General features: G+C 34.2%; 1 protein-coding gene across 1 annotated transcript in view; it reads right to left on the minus strand.

Annotated features, from left to right (window-relative positions):
- Positions 1-24,829, minus strand: part of STXBP5L (syntaxin binding protein 5L) — a 374,070-nt gene that overhangs the window by 122,593 nt on the left and 226,648 nt on the right. The window contains exons 16-18 of the mRNA XM_019922992.2: positions 21,953-22,170; positions 19,650-19,822; positions 16,591-16,716 (exon numbers count right to left, since the gene is read on the minus strand). Coding sequence (XP_019778551.1) covers positions 16,591-16,716; positions 19,650-19,822; positions 21,953-22,170 — 517 coding nt within the window. The remainder of the gene's footprint in view (positions 1-16,590; positions 16,717-19,649; positions 19,823-21,952; positions 22,171-24,829) is intronic.

Raw genomic sequence — 24,829 nt, forward strand, 5'->3', positions numbered from 1 at the left:
GAAAGCTGCCCTCAGAAGACCAGATTTAGTGCACAGCCAATGCACTGCAGTCTCTGAAGGGAGGTGCGGTCAAGGATCCAGGCCCCTCTAGCAGGTTATGCTCTTATGCCCATTTTCATTCCTAGCTCAAGTGCCTTCATTGGTAGGTATTTTTTTCTGAGGCCTTTGCAGAAGTCTTCAAGCACCTCTGCTGATGCCTCCTCATTGGGGATGAGGTGGTACTCTGAATATACTTTTTCCCCACTCTGACTCTGTACCTAGTACTCTTCCACTCCTAGCCCTCCCCCTTTGCCCTCTCCTCTGACTCAAGGTCCATAGCACTGCCAGAGCCTTCTGTTTGGGGCCATCCCAACAGTGAGAAGACCCTTATTCCTGTGCTGATTCACTTGATCCTCCACTGATGTGCTGTTCCATAGGGGGAAAATAGAACAGGGGGCAGTTGGTGCTTTTTCCAGTTTTACTTCTTGCTTACTCTATCAAAGTAAGTGATTGAAGGCTTCATTTTGGCTCATTGTGTTAAGCAGCTACTCTGATACCTAAGGAGCTCAGCTCTCTCTCTAGCCCAGCTGTGTTTCTGACAGAAATTCAGAAGACCTGGAATAGCCAGAACAATTCTGAAAAAGTAGTACAAATTCAAAGGCCTTATACTACCTGATTTCAAGACTTACTATAAAGCTACATTAATCAAGACACTGTGATACTGGCATAGGGAATAAAATAGATTAATGGAGCAGAGTAGAGATTCTGGAAATAGATTCACAGCTGATTTTTTGACAACCATGCCAAAAGAAGTCAATGGGGAACAGAGGATCTTTTTTATCAAATGGTATTGGAACAGTTGAATATATGAGGAACAGAAAAGAAATCAACTGCTACACATCATACTCAAAATTAATTTGAGATTGCTCATACACCTAAACATAAATCCTACAGTTATAAAACTTCTGGTTCAAAAAAATCTCCTGAGGTAGGCAAAGATTTCTTAGAACACAAAAAGCAATAAACATAAAAGAAAAAAATTGATAACTTAAGCTACTTCAAAATTAAAATCTGCTCATAAAAAGACACCATTAAAAACAGGTAAGCCACAGATTGGGGGGTGAATATTAGCAATACATATACTTAACAAAGAGACTTGAATACAGAATTAACTTTTAAAACATTCTGCATTCAATAATAAAAAGAAAAACAATGGGTAAAATTTTGAACACACTGTCCATAAGGGAAGATATATAAATGATCAACAGACGTGTGAAAAAGGTGTTCAACATCATGAGTTAGACCGTGTGGAAAGGTTAATTAAGAAGACTTACAACACCAAATTGATTGTTGAGGATATAGAACAACTGAATGTTTACATACTGCTGGCTGTAATGTAGATTGTACAACCACTTTGAAATTTTTTAAAGTATTTTTTATAAAAATTAAACATACATCTATCCTATTACCCTGTGATTCCAATCCTAGGTATTTACTGATAGAAATGAAAATACAGTTGACCCTTGAACAAAACAGGTTTGAACTGTGCAGATTCACTTATATGCAGATTTTTTCAATAAATACAGTCAGCTCTCTGTATCCATGGATTCCACATTTGTTGATTCAACCAACTGTGGATTGTAAACTGTAATACATGATCCTTAGCTGGTTGAATCCGTGGATATGGAACCCACATATATGGAGGGGTGACTATGGGACTTAAGCATACACAGATTTTGGTATCTGTGTAGAGTCCTGGAGCCAACCCCCTCATGGATACCAAGGGATGACTGTACAAGTCCCTTAAAACTTGTACAAGAATATTCTTAGAAGCTTCATGTACAATAGCCTCCAAATAGAAATAGCCCAAATGTCCATTAACAGGAGAATGTGACGTATTCACATGTTGGAATTCACGTATTCACAAATCATGATGTATTCATATATTGGTAAACTTCCAAGCAATAAAAGGATTGGACACTCATGCACACACATATACATACATATGTATACGTTTTTATATATTGGTGAATATTATTTAGAAACCAGTATCTGATACAAACTTGTGTGTATACATATATGTGTGTGTGTGTGTATATATATATATATATGTATACATATATACACATACAAACATATTTATACAGTTGATCCTTGAACAACATGGAAGATGGGTTAGGGGTGCCAACCCTCTGCATTGAAATTCCCATATAACTTTGTAGTTGGCCCTCTATATCTGTGGGTCCATATCCTTGGATTCAATCAACCACAATGGTGTAGTATTGTAGTATTTATTGAAAAGATTCCATGGATAAGTGGACCCGTGCAGTTCAAATCCATGTTGTTCAAGGATCAACTATATATATACATATATTTGAGTATGTGTGTGTGTGCATATATACATATATACACATACACATATACCCACATACATACTGGTTTATAATTCTCTAATAAAAGGAACCAGAGTTCCTTGCAAAAATTTGATTCCAGGGTTAGGGCAAGGAATCTATAAGATAAATATAAAACAATCTAAATATTTTTACAGAACCATAGAAGACCCAGAATTGCCAAAGCAATCCTGAGGGAAAAAAAAAAAGCAGGAGGCATAACTTTCCCCTACTTCAGACAATACTACAAAGCTAAAGTAATCAAAACAGTGTGGTATTGGTACAAAAGCAGACATATGGATCAACAGAACAGAATAGAGAGCCCAGAAATAAACCCACACACCTACAGTCAATCTTCGACAAAGGAGGCAAGAATATAAAATGGGAAAAAGACAGTCTCTTCAGCAAGTGCTGCTGGGAAAGTTGGACAGCTGCATGTAAATCAATGTAGTTAGACTACACCCTCACACCATGCACAAAAGTAAAGTCAAAATGGCTTAAAGACTTAAACATAACACATGACACCATAAAACTCCTAGAAGAGAGCACAGGCAAAACATTCTCTGACATAAATAGAACCAATGTTTTCTTAGGTCAGTCTCCCAAGGCAATAGAAATAAAAACAAAAATAAACAAATGGGACCTAATCAAACCTACAGGCTTTTGCACAGCAAAGGAAACCATAAAAAAAAAAAAAGACAACCTACAGAATGGGAGAAAATATTTGCAAATGATGGTACAGACAGAGGCTTAATCTCCAAAATATACAAACAGCTCATACCAGTGAACAACAACAAAACAATCAAAAAATGGGCAGAAGACCTTAATAGACATTTCTCCAAAGATGACATACAGATGGCCAGTAGGCACATGAAAAGATGCTCAACATCATTAATTATTAGAGAAATGCAAGTCAAAACTACAATGAGGTACCACCTCACACCATTCAGAATGGCCATCATTAAAAAGTCTACAAATAACAAATGCTGGAGAGGGTGTGGAGAAAAGGGAACCCTCCTACACTGTTGGTGGGAATGTAAGTTGGTGCAGGCACTATGGAAAACAGTGTGGAGGTTCCTCAGAAAACTAAAAATAAAATTACCATATGATCCAGCAATCCCACTCCTGTGCATATACCTGAACAAACTATAATTCAAAAAGATACATGCACTCTTATGTTCATAGCAGCACTATTCACAATAGCCAAAACACAGAAACAACCTAAATGTCCATTGACAGATGAATGGATAAAGAAGATGTGGTACATATATACTATGGAATACTACTCAGCCATAAAAAATGAAATAATGCCATTTGCAGCAACATGGATGCAACTAGAGATTATCATACTAAGTGAAGTAAGTCAGAAAGAGAAAGACAAATACCATATCATATCACTTACATGTGGAATCTAAAATAGGACACAAATGAACCTACCTAGGAAACAGAAACAGACATAGAGAACGGACTTGTGGTTGCCAAGCGGGAGGGGGAGGGTCGGAAGGACTGGGAGTTTGGGATTAGCAGATGTAAACTACTATATATAAGGACAGATAAACAACAAGTTCCTACTGTATAGGACAGGGAACTATATTTAATATCCTGTGATAAACCATAATGAAAAAGAATATTAGAAAAAGAATGTATGTGTATAACTGAGTCATTGCTGCACAGCAGTGATTGGCACAACATTGTAAATCAACTACACTTCAATTAAAAATATATAAATATAAAAAGGAAGGAAATTCTGCAATATGCCACAACATGGATAAACCTTGAGCACATAATGCTAAGTGAAAATAAACCAGTCACAAAAAGAAAAAAAAAAGATAAATATGAAATGTTATGGAGCACGAGAAAATAAGAACCTGCTGAAAAAATGATGGGTAGGTATAAAAAGGACACAGAAGCCATCTTGATAGGGTCCCATAGGGCTGAATCTGGAACAATTTGAGCATCACAATAACAAATGATAATAACAGATCTTATCTCATTGAATAAAATAGAAATTCATGATTCCATAGTGATATAAACAAATGAATAAGTAAATATTTATGTAAGATAGGAGGTTATACTCTCTAACCAGTAAAATGCTTATGAATAAATGTAGAGGAAATAATGGAGTTAGAAAATCACCAACGGATACTAAAACTAATGAGTGAAACTTGGATAAAATTTTTACATAATTTCACAAATCTCCCCATAAATTACTTACTATTTACAAAGGAAAATAATAACGTTATAACGGTGAAACCTAGTGGGCATCATCTTCACCAAACAATCAAAATTATCACGACTAATGTTAGGATAAACTATTTTCAAGTGCCTTTTGATATGACAAACTAAGGAAGACACTGCCTTCTGTGCTATACCTGCCAAAATGCTTAATTTGATTCTAATCACGAGAAAGTATCAGACAAACTCCAACTGAAGTACATTAAACAAAATAACTGGTCTGTACTCTTGAAAAATATCAAAGTAAAAAAAAAAACAAATGCTGAGGAACTATCCCAGATTAAAGGAAATTAAGAAATGAAAACTAAGATGTAAGAGCCTGGATTTGATTCTGTTCTGGGAATGTACTATACTTATGCTGTAAAAGAATGTCCTTGTTCTTAAGAAATACACAGTGATATAGATCACTTTTCAACTCTTAAATTTGTTATCTTTCCAAGTTCAGAGAAAAACCCTCAGTTACTCACATCTTATTAAAAGTCCAATATGGTAATATACCCCCAAATCTAGATTTCAAAGGTTCTTACAAGAATCTCTATTACAGCAAAAAAAAATTCCTAAAGAAAAAGGAGAGATCTACAAATTGTCTCTGATCATAGACTCAAATGGCAAGTAAAACAATTCAAGCTTTAAGGGCCTCACAGACTAACATAACCAAATTGAGTAAATTATTCCTAAATAACAATGTACAATAGGTACCACATCACACTGTTGTTTGCAGACCATTCTCCATGAATAATTCCGTTAATCCTCCGGGTCTTCTTAGTGAAGGCATTTACAGCCAAGTTAAGGACGTTTGTATAACGTTCCCAGACATCCCAGGCTTCGAGGTAGCTCCCTCCCTGAAGACACTCCAAGGGAGTAAAGATAAAGACCTCTCCCTTTCTTCCCCAGAGAAGATTTTCTTACATTCCAGAGTAAAGATAAGGTTTCTTTCTCCAGATGGGAGAATGGATAGACCACCAGCAGAACTATTTTCAGATCTGAGTTTTAAAAACTTGCGTTCTCGTTATACCACTGCACATGCAGGAACCTTCTGTTCCTCACCATATTAACATGTTGGGACTGAGGGTCAGGAACTGATGCAAGATGTTGCTCTAGCTGCTGGTTTTGCTATCAATAATAAACTATCTTTGTCTCTGACACATATGCCTGTCTTCTGTCACTATACACACAAAAGTGTGGCAAGGCTAATTAACTAGCTTGTAAGAGGGGAAAATCTTAATCTTGCAAAGTTTCTGACTTAAGAGTTGACCTTTGATAAATTGCTCAAAAGAGTAGAACAATCAATAATCAATGGGAAAATAGGGCTACTCAGTTGGCTAAACTTGATTACACTAATCCTTGGGACTTATTCTCTGGGTTAGACTTAGGCCAACTAGGATATTGGACAGCAAGTGGTTTCAAATCTTTTTTATAATAATTGTGATTGTCCTTATGTTTTTCTCCTTCTTTGATGTCTGATATCCAGGTACTTAAATGCTGCTACAAAATCACTGATCTGGGGCACTATTCAACAAATTATCTGCTTTGTAAAGAGGCTGAGGCCCTCGTAGTCAGTCAGCTGAGGGGGTTGAGTTTGACCAAAAGGGTGGAATTGAGAAATTCTAACAAGAAAAATGGGACAGACCTGGCATATTTCAGATGGAAGTATTCCTAAATGATGACAAACATAATGCAGAAAATGTCTTTTACATATAGGTCACAAATTAAACAGCTAAGGTCTTCTGGAGATGCCATATATAACTAAAACTGCTTTAGTTAATGATTCATACAGTTGCCCAACAGCAAATACCCTGACTGGTCTCTTTGTTAGCTGCTAACCCATTACCATTTTAATGGAAAACGCAAAGTTCATTATTTAGAAAGTGTCTGTGGTTTTTCTTTCTCTGCTTTCTCCTTTCTCGTATATAAATTCTGTTTTGTATGTATTAGACAAAATCGACATATTGGTTTACTTTGTATTCAAGTAAATAATGTGGTAACAATTAAGTATGTCTGAGTTATCCTTTGACAGGTGGTAATAAAGTACTGTTCTTTCTAGCTCTGGAACACTACATTAGCTCATGTTGTTTCTCTACATCCTAGATAAATAATCAATTTATAAAAACTCCTCAAATTATTCTACTTTGAATATGTCATGTGTATCCTGCTCTAAGCCTAACAGATTATACTTTATATGTGTTAATATATTTATTTAATCCTCTCAACATTTTATTGTCATTTTACAGAAAAAGAAACTGAGCACAAAAAGCTTAAGTAACTTTTCTAAGATCCAACAGCTAGAAAGAAGCAGAATTAGGATTTGAGTCTCAAAGAATCTGACTCTAGTGTTAATGCTCTTTAACTCTATACTAGACTATCTTAGTAAGTAAAAACAAACAAATAAAAAAACAGAGCTCTCCACTAAGCCTAATTATCAAAGCTCCATGGTTCTGTATCCTCTGGAAATGATGGGAGGAGAAAGAGCTGATAATAATAGAAAAGCTGACTCAACATAATTCCTTTTATCTTTGGAATAAAAGTGAAGTAGTCACACTTTATCTTCTCATAAGATTCCTTCAATGACTTTGATTTCTCACGCTCTTTTTTACACTCATTTTGTTCTCTCAGTTACTTTGCTGCATTCTATCAATTTCTATATTTACTCTTTTAAATGACTTTCAAGTCACAGTATATTAATATTTCCATTATTAAATACCCTGACTAGAATATAAACTGAATGAGGGTAGTGCATTTTTCCCCCTGAATTCTAGGGAGTAATTATTTTCAAAGGTCCAAGCTTTTATAGTCATTTTTGATATCTGATGATTCTCACCACCTCACATCCCCAACTCCCAAAGGAAGGTACTTTTCAGAGGCATAGTGCTATTTCTTCTTGGTTTTTTTTAAGTTTTAAAAATTACACTTGAAAATATTCTTACTTTAAAAAATTGAAACAATAACTATAAAATGAAAGTTCCCTTAAATCAACCCACTGTATGCCAATCCCCTTTTCAGATTACTTCCACGAACAGTTTTGTTTATATCCTCTTGGCCTTTTTCTATATTTTAACAAGTAGATATTTGTTCTATAACTTTCTTGTTTTCACTAAAATATGTCTAAGAGGTATTTCCTTGCTGTGTTTTTTAACTTTTGCATTGTATTCTATAGTATAAAAGTAACATTAAAAAAATATCTTCCTATTTATGGACTTTTACATGGGTTCCAAATATCTTGCTATTATATATAATGATGCAAAGACCATCCTTCGACAAACTTTGTGCATAAGTGACAGTCTCCAGGAATTATTAAAATTTCAGTAAGGTTAGATTTTTAGAGTCAAAAGATATGCTTAGTTTTATTTAAAAAAATAAAATATATGTATATGTGAGGATCTACTTTCTAACACTGTTAACAGAAAATACTAGTAATCTTTAAAAATTTGCTCATATAATAAGCAAAAACCACTATTTTGTTATTTCATTTTTCTTTTTCCTTGTTGTTAGTGTCGTTGAGAATCTTTTCAGGTTTGTTAGCCATTTGTATTTCTTTTGTTTACATACTTTGCTTACTTTTGATTGGGTTATTTTTCATATCAATTTACAGAAATTTTTAATGTATTCTGGGAGCTTATAGCATATAGAAATGTATTCTGGATGTTTATAGCATATTACAGATAAACAAATTTTGCCTGGTGCAAATAATATCATGAATCTTGATTTTATAAAGTTTACTATATATTTTGGTAATTATTTATATAAATTCATAGGAAGCTAGTTTTTTAAATGGCTTCAAAATATTTGTGTATACTCTAATTTATTTACTTAGAATTTTGTTACAGACAACAAGGTTGCTTCTAGTCTTTTGCTATTAACAACACAATAATGAATATCCTTTATAAATTACTTTGCATTCAAATATTGAGTATATTTACAGGATAAATTTCTAGAAATAAAATTACTCAATTATTTGAAAAAAACTTTATATTTTACTCTTTAATTCAAGTATAAGACACATAAATGAAATTGTACACTTCAATGAATTATCAGAAAGTGAACAACCTTAAATAATTACCACTACATCAAGAAATAGAATGTTACCAGCAGCTGTGCTGTGCATCTCCTGATTTTTGCTCCTCTCTCGTCTCCCCAAATCTGACTTCCTACATACACCAAAAATCAGTTTTGCTTGCTGTTGATAAATGTTTCACTTTTTTCTAAAATATTGTTGCACATAAATGAAGTTAATTCATTTCATTGCTGTAGAATTCAATTGGATTAATATAATACAATTTATTTATTCAGTCTACTCTGATGGTCATTTGTTTGTAGTTTGGGACTATTATAAATATAAAACTGCCATTGCAAATAATGCTACTGTCATTTGGTGCATATGTGCTTGCATTTCATTGGGTATATACCTAGAAATGAAACTTCTGGGTTGTAGGGCATGCATACATAGGTATGCTAAAATGAAGTAAATAAAGTTAACAACTTTATAAAGTAGATTCACCAATTTACCCTCTTAGCAGCAGCGTCTGAGAGTTCTTGATACCCAATATCATTGCAAACACTACCAACATTACCAATGGTAATGGTGTACCTTTTCATATAAATATGAAAATATATGTCATTTAGATACTCTCTTTTTTGACATGTTTGTTCAAATTTCTTCTGCATTTTTTGCTATTGAGTTATATTTTCCTTATTGATGATTCTGTTTACACTCTGGATAGGAGTCCACTGTCAGATAAAATTAATCCAAATATCTCTTCCTTGTCCTGCCATTTCACTCTCTTAATTGTGCATTTTTTTCCAAGAAATTCTTTTTTTTGTTTGTTTTTTTTTGTTTGTTTTTTTGCGGTACGCAGGCCTCTCACTGCTGTGGCCTCTCCCATTGCGGAGCTCAGGCTCCAGACGCGCAGGCTCAGCGACCATGGCTCACGGGCCCAGCCGCTCCGTGGCATGTGGGATCCTCCCGGACCGGGGCACGAACCCGTGTCCCCTGCATCGGCAGGCGGACTCTCAACCACTGCACCACCAGGGAAGCCCCCAAGAAATTCTTAATGTTTTCCTCTATGGTTTATACTTTTTGAGTACTGTTTAAGAAATAATTCCTTAACCCAAGTATTATGAAGAAACTCTCCTATTACACTTTCTAGAATCTTTGTGTACAGTGGAAGAGTCAAATTTCATTTTTTCTATATAATTTTTCAATTGACTTTGTACTACTTATTGGGTGGCAGGGAACCTGTCATTTCCTCCATTGCTCTGCAGAACCAATTTGGCTAAATATGCTTGTATCTATTTCTGTGCTCTTTATTCTGTTCATTGGTCTATTTGTCTATCCTGCACCAATAAGAACACTGTCATGACTAATACAGCTTTATTTAGTAAGTCTTGTTTTCAAGTAGAGCAGTCTTCTAATTCTGTTTTTCTTTAATACTGTCTCAGCTAGTTGTGGCCCTTTGCATTTCTCTGTACGTTTTAGAAGGGAAAATATCAGCTGAAATTTATATTGGTATTCTGGTATATCTATAGATCAATTTGTGAAAAATTGTCATCTTTACACTACTGCTGAATTTTTCATTCCATGGTTTAGGTTCTTAAATTTATCTTAAGTTTTATAGTTTTCTGGGTAGAAGTCTTAAATATCTTTTATTAGATTTATTCCTAGATCTTTTATTATTTTTATTTTATTGTAGATGAAATCTTTATACAATTTTAGTTTCTAACTATTTTGTAAGTATATGAAAATATAGTCTATTTTTTACCTGGACTCTGTATCCAGTAACCTTGTTAAACTCAATTACTAATTCTAATAATTTATCTGCTAAATGATTTTTTTTTACATTTCCTTTGTTTCCAATCCATACGACTGATTTATTTACCTTTCTCAGTACAATGAAAATAGAAGTGGTCACAGCAGTCATCCTTGTCTTGTTTTTATCCCAGAGGTAAAGCTTTTAACATTTTTAAGTATGAATAATATTTGCTGCCATATATCACACTAAAGAAATTCCCTTCTTGTTTTAGTTAGTTGTTAGTAAATGTTTATTTTGCTTTTCTCATCTATGGCTTAATCATTATGGTTTTCTACGTTATCCTATTAATGTGATGATTTACACTGATTCATTTCAAATGTTGAATAAACCTTGCATTCCTGGTATAAAACCAAACTTGATTATGATATTTTTATTGCTATATTTATTTATAGTTTGGCTGGGATTTTTGTATCTATGTTCATGCATGATATGGACTTATAATTTTCACTTTTTGTAATGCTTTTTTCAAATTTTTATTTTTTAATTTTAAAAAATTTTAAATTCAACTATAGTTGATTTATAGTATTGTGTTAGTTTCAGCATGGTAATTTGGGTTTTTTGTAGATTATATTCCATTATAGGTTATTACAAGATACTGCGTATAATTCCATGTGGTATACAGTAAAAACCTTGTGCTTATCTATTTTATGTATAGTAGTTGTGTTTGTTAACCCCATTCTCCTAATTTGTCCCTCCCCTCTTCCCTCTACCCTTTGGCAACCACACATTTGTTTTCTATGTATGTGAGTCTGTTTCTGTTTTGTATATAGATTCGTGTGTATATTTTTTAGATTCTACAATACAAGTGATATCATATAGTATTTGTCTTTCTCTGACTTATTTCACAAAGCATAATATTCTTTAGGCCCATCCATGTTGCTGCAAATGGCAATATTTCATTCATTTTTTATGTCTGAGTAATATTCCATGGTATATATGTACCACATCTTCTTAAGCCAATCATCTATTGATGGGCATTTGGGTTGCTTCCATGTCTTGGCTATTGTAAATAGTGCTGCTATGAACATTGATTGGTGTGCATGTATCTTTTCAAATTAGAGTTTTCATTTTTTCTGGATATATACCCAGTAGTAGAATTGCTTATCATATGGTAGTTCTACTTTTAGCTTTTTAAGAAACCTCCATTCTATTTTCCATAGCAGCTGCACCAATTTACATTCTCTCCAACACTGTACAAGGGTTCTCTTTTCTCCACATCCTCTCCAACATTTATTATTTGTAGACCTTTTGATGACAGCCATTCTGATTAGTGTGAGGTGATAACTCATTGTGGTTTTGATTTGCATTTCTCTAATAATCAACGATGTTGAGCATCTTTTCACATGCCTGTTAGCTATCTGTACATCTTCTTTAGAAAAATGTTTATTTAGGTCTTCTGCCCATTTTTTAAATTGGATTCTTTGTGTGTGTGTGTGTGTGTGTGTGTGTGTGTGTGTTTGATATTGAGTTGTATGAGCTGTTTGTATATTTTGGATATTAACCCCTTGTTGGAGGCACAGTTTGCAAATATTTTCTCCTATTCCATAGGTTGTCTTTTCATTTTATTGATGGTTTCCTTTGCTGTGCAAAAGCTTTTACATTTGCATTGATTTCTTTTGCCTTGGGAGACTAATCAAAGAAAATATTGCTACACTTTATGTCAAAGAATGTTTTGCCTATGTTCTCTTCTAGGAGTTTTGGTGTCATGTCTTACATTCAGGTTTTTAAACTATTTTAAGTTTATTTTTGTATATGGTGTGAGGGAATGTTCTAATTTCATTGTTTTATATGCAGTTGTCCAGCTTTCCCAATACCACTTGTTGAAGAAACGGTCTTTTCTCTATTGTATATTCCTGCCTCCTTTGTCATAGATTAATTGACCATAGGTGTGTAGGTTTATTCTGGGCTCTCTATTCTGTTCCATTGTTCTATATGTCTATTTTTGTGCCAATACCACACTGTTGTTTTTTTTTTTTTTTTGCGGTACGCGGGCTTCTCACTGTTGTGGCCTCTCCCGTTGCAAAGCACAGGCTCCAGACACACAGGCTCAGTGGCCATGGCTCATGCGCCCAGCCGCTCCGTGGCATATGGGATCTTCCCGGACTGGGGCACAAACCCGTGTCTCCTGCATCGGCAGGCGGACTCTCAACCACTGCGCCACCAGGGAAGCCCTACCACACTGTTTTGATCACAGTCGATTTGTAGTATAGTATAGAATCTGGAAGGGTATGCCTTGTTTTTTCCCCCCAGGATTGCTTTGGCAATTATGGGTCTTTTCTGGTTCCATATAAATCTGTAGATTGCTTTGGGTAGTATGGCCATTTTAACAATATTAATTCTTCCAATCCAAGAGCATGGGATACATTTCTGTTTCTTTGAATAATCTTCAATTTCCTACATCAATGTTTTATACTTTCAGCATATAGGTATTTCACCGCTTCAGTTAAGTTTATTCCTAGGGTTTTTTTTTTTGTTTTTTGGATGCAATTTTACATGGGATTTTTTAAAATTTCTCTTTCTGATATTTCATTATTAGTGTATAGAAATGCAGCAAATTTCTGCATATTAATCTTGTATCCTGTGACCTTGCTGAATACATTTATTAGTTCTAATAGTTTTGGGGTGAAGACTTTAGGGTTCTCTATACAGAGTATCATGTCACCTGTAAATAGTGACAGTTTTACCTCTCCCCTTCCAACTTGGATACCTTTTATTTCTTTTTCTTGCCTGATGGCTGTGGCTAGAACTTCCAATACTATGTTGAACAGAAGTGGTGAGAGTGGGTATCCTTGTCTTCTTCCTGAATTTAATAGGAAAATTTTTAGCTTTTAACCATTGAGTATTATGTGAGTTGTGGGTTTGTCATAAATGGCCTTTATGATGTTGAGATATGTTCCCTCTATACCCACTTTGATGAGAGTTTTTATCATAAATGGATATTGAATTTTGTCAAATGCTCTTTCTTTGTCTACTGAGATGATCACATGGTTTTTGTCTTTCCTTTTGTTAATGTGGTGTATCATATTGATTGAGTTGTGTATGTTGAACCATCCATCCTTGTGACTCTGGAATGAATTCAACTCAATCATGTTGTATGATCCTTTTTACGTATTGTTGGATTTGGTTTGCTAATATTTTGTCAAGGATTTTTGCATCTATATTCATCAGTGATATTGGCCTATAATTTTCTTGTCTTGTAGTATATTTGTCTGGTTTTGGTGTCAGGGTGATGGTGGCTTCATAGAATGAATTTGGGAGTGTTCCCTCTTCTTCAATTTTCTGGAATAGTTTGAGAAGGACAGGTATAAGTCCTTCTTTGTAATTTTGGTAGAATTCCCCACTGAAGCCATCCAGTCCTTGACTTCTGTGCAGGGAGGTTGTTTTGTTTGTTTGTTTTTGTTTTTTTAATTACAGATTCTACTTCACTTCTAGTGATCAGTCTGTTCAAATTATCTGTTTCTTCTTGATTCAGTTTTGGCAGGCAGTTCTATCTACAGCCAAAGGGGCTTGTCTCCTCTGTGTAGGGCCCCAGGACTGGGAATTCCAGTCTGTGGCTTGACCTACTCAGCCCCCAGGGTAAGGGTCCACAGGTGCAGACCTTCTCAACCTTTCAGCTCCCTACCCAGGGTGGAGGTCCCAACCCTATGACTTTTTTTCCATCCTACCCTGTTACATGGAAATCTTTCTTGCAGCTTTAGTTGTATAGGAATTCTTCTGACAGTTTCCAGTTCCATGAGACTTGTTCCACATGTAGGTGAATTTTTGAGTTGTTTGTGGGGGGTGATGAGTTCCACATCCTCCTACTCTGCCATCTTGATCCAATCCCTTTTCAAGTTTTGACATCAGGTTATGTTGGCCTCATAAAATGAGAGGAATATGATTTTTTTTCTTTCACAATTCTCAGAAAGAGGAATAAGTTCTCAGAAAGAAAATAAGTACTGTTGTTACTTATTTCCTAAAACTTTGGTGGAATATACATGGATAGCCAATTGAACTGGAGTTTTTTGGCAGTTGAGAGTATCTATGAGGCAGGCGTCGAAGCTTTCTCATACAAGTGTAGGTTCTTCAGAGGCTTTGTAATGACTGTCAACCCCACAGTAACTTTATAAGGGAAATATGCTCTCTACCTGACTTACTTATTCCAACAACCTTCAGCTCCTGAACCTGGCAATACACCTTCATAGCTCTTAATTTTGGCATTGCCTTGCCTTTGTAGGTCAGTCTCTAAGTAGGGAACCCTGAAAATGGCTTGAGCTCAGCCAACTTCAGTGATAACTACCCGGGTTAAAAGATAAGCATATCTTCTTGCCATATCAAACAATGGGATTATCAGCTGTCCCCACACTCCCTTCCTTTCCTCCCCTCATCCATGGACTGTTCCTGCCAGCTTTCCTACCAAAGAATTTTTCAGCCAAGAAGCAAGCTCCCAATATCATATTCACATACATCTACCCCCGCCCCAAATTCTAGGAACACAGGTTTTCTTCAGGTATTCACCCTTTCAGCTGGCTTCAAGGAGTTCTCTTAGAGCTCATGAGACTTAGCTTAGGGGCAGACTGGGAAGTATAGAAATAGAGCCAAATATATATATATTTTAATGTATTATTTGATAAAAGATGATTCCAAATTTAGAGGGGAAAGATGAAATATCCAGGAAGTGGTATTGGCATAACTCTTAGTCATCAGGTAAGAAATAAAGTTTAATCCCTATTTCATACCTCATACCTAAATAAACTCTAGATAAAGACTTAAATATATTAAAGAAACAATGATATAGGACAATATTCTTCATTATTTTGAAGTGAAAAAGGCTTTTCTAAGTATGACACAAAATCCAGAGCCATAAAAGAAAAAAATAGAATTTAAAAATTAAATTAAAAATTTTTAAATTTTTGCATGGAAAAAACCATCCTAAACAAAGTCATAAAAGAAACAAAAGAAAGGAAACTATCTATAGGTTACATCACAGAGAAAGCTAACTTACTTACTATGTAAATATTTTTCACAAATCTAAAAGACAACAACTCTGCCAAAAAATGGACAAAGAATGGAAACAGAAATGTCACAATAGAGAAAAAGATGTCCAATTTCACTTAAGATACAAGGGAAGTGTTAGTATTATAATAATATACTCCCTTTTACTTAAAATGACAGGGATTAAAAGTTTGGTTATATACTATTGTTAGAAAGGTTGTAGGGAATCAGGTATTCTCAAACATTGCTGGTGGGAGTAGAATTTGGTACAACTTCTATGCAGGGCAACAACCTAGGAATAAGGATTAATTAGAACTAAATTAGCTTTTAAAGGGAATACAATCCAACTTTCAAAGACAGGATGTCTGACTGGATTATGCTGTTCTGCACTTTCTACTGACTCTCAGTTTAGCCTGTCAGAGGAAATGAAAAATACTTTTTGGAGAATGATAACATCATTTAGAACCTCAAATTATCTCTATAATATTCTCTATAATATATATATATATATATATATATATATATGGGAGTATATAATGTTCATATAATTTTGAATTAAAAAAAACAAAACGGAAACAAAATCAAAAAGCAAACGTAGGTTACATGAAGACAATATAATGTGACCAAAAACCAAGACAAATGCTAAGCTAGAAACCAGTTATGGAGTTATCAAACACATATTTAAAGTAACTATATTCGACATGTTCAAGGAAATAAAAGACAAGAGTGATAATTTAAGAAGGTAACAGAAAGCTTTAAAAAGAACCAAATGGAAGGTCTAGAACTAAAAAATAACTGAAATTGAACTCCATGAGTCAATCTACCATTAGATTAGACAGCACTGAAGAATTAGTGAACTTTTAAAGACAAGTCAGAAGAAAGTATCCAAAATGAAACACAAGGAGGGAAAGGATAGAAAAGACAAAGCAAACAAACAAACATGTATGAGTGTATTAACATCCTAACAACCTCCCAACAACATTAAAAGTGGGGATACTATTAAAGTTTGACATCAAGAAAGAACACAGAATCACAGTTTATATTTAAATTATTATTTTTCTTAGTACCATTTTCAATCTAATAAAAATCCAGGTAAGGGCTTCTTTCCATTTTTAGGATTTCACTTAAGTATTTTAAAAGAAACATTTAAATATATCAAACATATCAGATAAACAGTACACATTAGAAGACTATTAACTACTTACATTCCATATGCCGAGCTTACAGCAAGGCTAGTAATCTGTTGTGGAGGTTCACCATCCACCCAGACCAACTGAATAACAAGTTCTGCTTGATACCCTGGAGGCATCCGCACTGGTCGTGTCTTAACACTAGAAAACAGAAAAAGTAATTGCATCATATACAGTTCAAATACGTATGTTCATGCTTATTTTCAGAATTTACAACAAATCTTCCTACAGAAATATACAACACCAGGCATTGAGGACATTATGCAGGTAGGCAGTATCTTCTCTAGCTGTCTCAAAATAAACCAAGACACTTGTGATTTCTTAGCCTTTCCTTTAAGTAGTTTTTCAGTCAGATCCACAACTTCACCTGGCTTTCATCAGTTCCTTTTTCTCTTGTGATAGTAGTATTTTTAATTATTTTTATTATTTATTTTTCTTACATAATATTTGTTACATATATGTAAGTTATAATGCATAACAATAAAAACTATGACCATTAATCTACCACCCAACTTAAGAGTTCAACATATTCAAAAGCTGAATTCCTGCTTTCTCCATGAATTTGCTCCACTTGCATCCTTCTCTATTCCAGCTGATAGCAGCTCTTATCCTTCTAGTTATTGAGTTTAAAAACCTTAAAGTAATCCTTGACTAATATTCTTATACCGTGCATCTCATATCTCACATCCAACCAATTATCAAATGTATTGGTGCTACCTTCAAAATATATGCAGAAGCTGACCACTTTTTTATAATACTTTAGTACTGCTACCATCCTAGTTACAGTTGACAAATAAAAATATGGGATATCCATTTAAATCTGAATTTCAAATAAACAATAAATAATGGGTTTATTTTGTTTATTTTGTTTTTTTTTTTTTTTACTGTATTTCCCATGTAATATTTGGGATATACTGATACTAAAAATGTTCATTGTTTCTCTGAAATTCAAATTAGTGTATCCTGTTCTGTTTTGTTTTCTTCTGTTTTGCTGAATCTGCCAGACCTTAACATTATCTCTAGGTAGGTGCAATAGCCTCCTTATTGGTCTCCCATCTTTTACCTTTCCCTTCCATCCCCAAATCTACCTTCACCATAGTGACCAAAGTGACCAGTTTAAAATTTAAGTCTGATCATATCACTTCTGTATTTAAAACCCTATAATCATCCCCATTTAATTAGGAATAAAAGTCAAGGTCCTTACAATGGCCTATAATTTGCCCTCTATTACCCATCTGACTTCATCTCCTACTACCTGTCCTCTACTGCCCACCATCCTTTCCTTGTTCTAGCTACACTGACCTCCTTATATGCCAGGCACTTTAAGACCTTTGCTTTAGCTGTTCCTGCTGCCTGGAATACTTTTCTACCAGATATTCTTCAGATAACTCCCTCATCTACATTTGGTTTAAGTCTCATCCTCCTAATGAGGCCTATGATGACCTCATACAAAGTCAAAAGAAAATCAGATAATTGCACAAACATGTGTATATTGATAAGAATTGTAATATTGCTAAAAATGAAGAGCTGGCAGTATTGAAAGGCTTATTTATTAGCTTATATATATGGATATCTAAATCCAGCAAAGGAAAGTCATTTAGGGATGGATGCCAACATATAATTTAGTAAAGCATAGATTATATGCAACTCAAGAACCACTTGTAATATACTGTAACTCAAAGAATAATATACTTCTGCTGCTTGGTCCTTTGGAGCTTATATACATAGAGGATTATACTGAATCCCCTTGGTTCTCTTGATAATCCTTAAGATTGTCACTACTACTTTACAAGTCTGCATTAAATGCTACAACACATGGTATTATTTACTTCATCTCCACTATCAGATTTCTGCTGATTTTACTGGTTTTTCTCTTTTATCCCTATCTTTTATATTTTTTAAATTTTATAGAAAAATACTCAGGTCATTGCAGGACCCACTTTAGTGATGGGTCTTCTTAGCTAATAAATCTATAGTGCTTTCTTAAGCTTTGTTTAATTTTTTGTTCTCTTTCTGTCTTTCATTTTAATATAAATCAATTAAGTGAAGCAAAGTGATATGAAGGAAAAATTAAATGTGTAAAATTATAACATTATGAAAGTTTTCCATTTGCTAAAGTTTAATGATTTTGTTTCCCCTTCATAGATTTTCCTCTCAGTAATGCCTACTTATACTTCCTTTTTTAATTTCACAAGAAAAATTTGGGGTGCGGGGCAGAAGCAATGATTACAAAAGTACAGCAACTGCTAACTGTATGGTAAGCTTATTTTTCTCCTGAAACCTCATCTTTAAATTTCCCATAAGTGTTTTTATAGGAAATGAGGAAACTAGTTATCCACAGTTTCTTGAGTAGCAGACTCAGATAGTTTCATATGAGGCTCAGAGAAATTCCTTGCTTAGGCTAAATTCTCCAACCAGCTAATACTAGAAACATTTGGTTTGACGATGTAGAAGCAGTAAGTGGTAACTTAAGGAAACTGCATTCTTTTGTACCCTATTACCAGAAAGCATAAAAACAAGATAAACATCACTATAGGCTTGATTAACTTTAAGTTTTATTTGAGCATGACACTAAATTTGTTTAGATATACTGAGACAATGCAGTTTATTACAAAATAGTATCAGTTGAAAAAAGAGAAAGAAATATTATGCAATATCCTAGTAACCATGAGAGAAAAAAAGCCTTTTTTCTGACATAGTATTCTTGTAGTAAACTTGGTTTAACTTTTGGATTACAAGAAGGCTGAAGACGTTCCCTAAAAATACTTTATCAGTTGAGAAGTACCAGGCAAGTGGCAAGTTTCTGCTCTGCCAAACGTTTTCCCATTCTATCAAAGCTATGTTTTCTTTAGGGTCGGTCAGGGAAGGAAATATATTAATTAGTAATGAAGAATGGAAATATTGTGCCCTCTTCATAGATATTCCAAAAAAAGAAGACAAAGGTACCCCTTGGTGGACTGTAGACCACTTGACAACAACTTAATAAAAGAGGAGGATGATTTTATTTGGTACAGTTTCAATGAATTATACAATTAACATGTAAAATTGTTTTAAAATTTGGTAGCAACTCTTACTTGAGGCATGGGATACTATCCTTCGTTACTCCTTCACTAGCCACAGTGTTAGTGCTCCCAGAAAGACTCCTTGAAGAAGGAAGCTGGGATGAGAGATCAGGAAATGGAGGACTTGTGTCTGGTTCTGGCGTAATAATATCTTCAATATCACACTGAAGTCGTACCTCTAATGACTTAAAAAAAGAAAAATCAAGTTTTGATTTAACCTAGATTTTCGTAACAATCACATCAAAATATCTGGTACTCTTTCAGTAATTATTCATTATTTTTTTCAGATTAATTAGTTCAATTCATAGTAAAGTTGAGATACCCCAAACTGAATTAAATAATAAATTATATAGAATATTCAGTGGCATTCACAAAAAAATGTAAATTAAAAAAATAAATAAATTTATTTATTTTTGGCTGTGTTGGGTCTTCGTTGCTGTGCACGGCTTTCTCTAGTTGTGGCGAGCAGGGGCTACTCTTCATTGTGGTGTGCGGGCTTCTCACTGCGGTGGCTTCTCTTGTTGCAGAGCATGGGCTCTAGGCACGTGGGCTTCAGCAGTTGTGTGGCACACGGGCTCAGTAGTTATGGCACATGGGCTTAGTTGCTCTGCGGCATGTGGGATCTTCCTGGACCAGGGCTTGTACCCATGTTCCCTGCATTGGCAGGCGGATTCTTAACCACTGAGCCACCAGGGAAGTCCTTAAAATGTTTTTTAATTCTTCAGAATTATAAGAAAATACCTACCAGTGGAGATAAATTTTCTGTATAATAAATATTCCTTAAGATAAAGTATAAATTACAATTCCATATATGATAAAATAAAAGGAGAAACTGGTCATGGTTATTCCAATGAAAGAAACTAAATTGGATGTGTGTGTCTGTAAAAACACACACACACGCAACACACAAATTGTTATTTGTACAAAGCTTCTTAGCTTTAAAAAACCTTCATTCAATCTTGACTTTGAATTACTTCAGTATAAATTTTCCAAAATAAATTCCATATTTTTGTTTGTTTCATTAGTTTAGCTCTTATATAATTTCATTAGCTTGGTCAGAATTGCTTAATGAAAAACATATGATAATTTATACTGGAATAAAAAGGTGATCCACACCCTTTTTTTTTAAAGCTGAAAATGTTTTTAAATTACTTTATGACTGCATTCAATGCTCAAATAAAATCTATTTTATAACATAAACATTCACTTTTCAATGTAAAAATAAGCATTTTTGAGATTAAAAACAATTGCTTACAAAAAGTGTAATTATGGAGTAGTGAATACAGCAATATTATCAAAATGATTGTCATAATTATCTTAAAACTTAAAACCTCTGGTGACAATAACAATTACCAATTATTGAGTGCTTACTAAGACACTCTGCTAATGACTTTATATAATCATCACAAGAACTCTATGAAAGTGGCATTACAATTTCTAGTTTATGATTATTTTCTGTTTTTCTATTTTATTTACACAGGAAGTTATATGAGTGATGAAGTTGAGACTTACCCAGACTGTACTACTGACTAATGGGCCTTGTGACTTGTTCAGAATCACACAGATATTCATTGGTAAAGCCAGAATTAAAAGCTAGGCTCATCTGACTCCAAAGCCTGGGTTTTAACTAATATATACTTTAAGGGCAATGTTTAATTTTAGCCGTTGAGGTAAAAACAGTTATACATAGGCCTTTAATAGATAATCTTTATTTTCTGATAAAATGGTAAAATGGACTGGGTAGAGAAGACCCATTATCTATAGGTGCCTTAAGTTAGATTTAATTTATCCCATGAGAGCATCATTATTTTGAATAATTAAATTATTTCATCAGTTTAAAAATTAAGATTACGTAAGGCAGGCCCATAATTATTTCCACCCTACAAATATGTTGCTATTTAAAAAATCATTCAAAGTAATCTTATTGTAGTTGAGAAATAATCATTTATGGCAATTAGTTGGCAAAAAGATAAATTTTTAAAAAATTTAATAAAGATATAGAATAAAGCTTGCATTAATTTGACATTTATATATAAAATAAATCAGTAACTATCTATATAAAACCTATAGGCACAATCTATCCTATTTAATAATACTAAATTTTGATAGAGAACTGTTTTTGTCATTTTAAGCCAAATTTTTTTTTAATATGTTATAATAAGTAACAAGAACAATTAAAAATTCTATGAATTGGATTACTGGCCACATACTGTACTCTTGGTGGCTTAAAACCATACCAAGCACTAGTTAAGATCTATGATAACTGTTTTCTTTTAATAACTCTAAGTGTGAAAGTTAAATTTTAAATGACTTACCACTATTTCTGTTGTAATTTCATGTCTGCTGAATTTATAAATTATGACATATGCAGAGACTCCTGATACACAGAATATTCTGCTCTCTGGACACCAGTGGATCATCTGAATGGCATATGGATCTTCCTCTACAATTTCACATGTTTGTTTTCCTTCTCCTACCTTCTGTTTTTCAAACACTTTTGAAGTTTTTAGCTTGTACAGCATCTGCAGTGTTACTATAAGATATTGAATCATAGTTATCTTCTAATTTGAACTTAATTCATAGATGTTGTCGAAGCCTTTTAAATATACATATTAAATCACAAAAGTAAAACCCAACTGAACAAAATAAACTACATTTTAACAAGGAATCATTCAATGTCATGCTCTCATATCAGTACCATTTAGCTGGAGGAAGACTATAGGGAAAAAATAAACATTTATTGAACATATACTACATACCAAAGAACATGTAGGACCTTTGTATGCATTGTCTCATGAGCTCCTCAGAAAAGTCCTGCGAAGTGAGTATTTTTATCCTTGTTTATTGACAAAAATACTTGGGTTCAGAAACTTTTAAATGAAACTACTGAGCCTACTTCTCTCTTAAGGGGGACTCCTCAATACTATTTCACAATTTTTTCCTTTGATTGTTAGATGAGAGGTTGATGCTATTCTTCGAGGGTTTATTCCTCTCAACAGATTTTTAGACACTCCTTCAGATGAGAAACATTTGTAATTTACCAGTACCAGTTAGTAATATTGGGAGTCCAATGATCTGGACTCTTTTAGAAAGAATCTTTTCTGAGTAGCTCTGTGTTAGGAAATGGTCAGTTGTAATTGCTAAAAAAGTCTGGTTTTGTGAATTGTTTTGGGGAATATTTATTTGGGGGAATATTAGTTCCATTTTAGAACCTGATGATAACTCCGCTATATAAAAGCTCTGATTCTACAAAGGATCCTTGAGAAACATTCTAAAACTCTAGGAGTTCCTGCCAAAAGTGCATAATCTGGACCTAATCATGAGAAACATTAGTCAAACACAAATTGGAAGAGATTCTACAAAATAACTGGCTTGAACTCCTAAAAATGTCAATTTCAAATACTCAGCAACCATTCCAGACTAAAGAAAACGCAACAGATACGATAACTAAATCCAACAAATAATCCTAGATTTTCTTTTATTATGAGAGATATTATTGGAACAACTGGCTAAAACTGAGTCAGATGTGGAAGTTAGATAATAGTATTGTATTAATATTAAGCTCCTGATTTTGATAACTATAATTCGATTATATAGAAGAATGCCCTTGTTTGTAGGACGTATACACTGAAGTATTTAGGGGGGCATGTACTGTTAGAGGAGCATGATGTTTGCAACTTACTCTCAAATGATTATAAAAAGCCATATATATATGTATATATGTATGTGTGTGTGTGTGTGTGTGTGTGTGTGTGTGAGAAAATGGAGGGAAGAGAGGAAGACTAAAGGGTGGGGGAGGACAGGAGGGAGGGGGAGGGAGGAAGCGGGGAGGGAAGGGAAGAGAGAGAGAGGGAGCAAGCAAGTGCTAGATTGAGAGGAGGGCGGGTGAAGGGAACACATGCATACATAGATATTTGGGGAATCTGGCTGAAGGCTATACAACAGTTCATAGTATGTTTTTATGATTTTTCTGTAAGCCTGATGTGACATGGAAATATTAAAGAATATTGCAGACATAATTATTTAACTTTGAGTTAATCAACAGAGATTATCCTTAGTAGGCCTGACAGAATCAGGTGAGCCCTTTAAAAGAGGGATCAGGGCCTTCCCTGAAGTTAGAGAGACACTCCCTTGCTGGCCTTGAAGAAACAAATCACGAGTTTTAAAGCTGCAAGAAAATGAATTCTGCCAACAACCACAAAAGCTTGGAACAGAACTCTGAGCTGCAGGTGAAACTGGAGTCCTAGCCAACACCTCAACTGCAGTCTCTGAGACCCTGAGCAAAGAACTCAGCTAACCTGAACCAGATTCATGACACACGGAAACTGTGAGACAGTATATGGGTTTTGTTTTAAATTGCTAAATTGTGGTAATTTAATACTCAGCAACTGAAGATGTATACAGTTGACCCTTGAAGAGTATGGGTTTGAAATGCATTGGTCCACTTATTCTCAGATAATTTTCAATAGTAAATTCTACAGTATTACACAATCTGAGGTTGATAGAATCCTCAGATGCTGAACCACAGATACAGAGAAATAGTGTATAGTGAGGGCCAACTATAAATTATGCCCCAACTATAAGTTATGCTCAGATTGTGTAGAGGGTTGGCACAATCTGACTGACTCCCATGTTGTTCAAGGTCAACGGTACACATATTAACATAAACTCAACTTTCAAATTCGGTATAACCTCATTTCCTGTACTGGACCTTATCCCACAAAATTGGCAAATTAAGTGATATTTCTCCAATGACATCCATCGATTTGGAGATATGCCCTTATAATTGATTACAGTAAAAATATTAAACATGCTGCAAACCTCTGCAACATATGTTCTGAATGTAATAAAATATTTTATTTAAAATTAACTTCTTAAAATATTATCGTGCATGCTTAAGGGTGGTATGCACTTCAGTCATTAGAGTGTTAAAGTGTCTTCTCACATTTTAGAAGCTAAGGAGTGACTCTGAGGTGGTGGAAAACGAGCAAAGATGTTTGCTCGTTGTAATTGTAACTATACAATTAACTGTGTTCGTGGAACAAACTCAGATTTACATGAAAAGGTTCATAAAAATAAAAAATCTGTTGTCCCTTGGAATTTCCCCCTGAACAATTGATCTTTATTGTGTGAGGTCAGAAAGGGCCCTCAGATTTCATGGCTTTAAATCTTTTAATCATTTCCTCTTGCTG

This window comes from Tursiops truncatus, chromosome 4, assembly GCF_011762595.2.
Source record: "Tursiops truncatus isolate mTurTru1 chromosome 4, mTurTru1.mat.Y, whole genome shotgun sequence".
NCBI lineage: Eukaryota > Metazoa > Chordata > Mammalia > Artiodactyla > Delphinidae > Tursiops > Tursiops truncatus.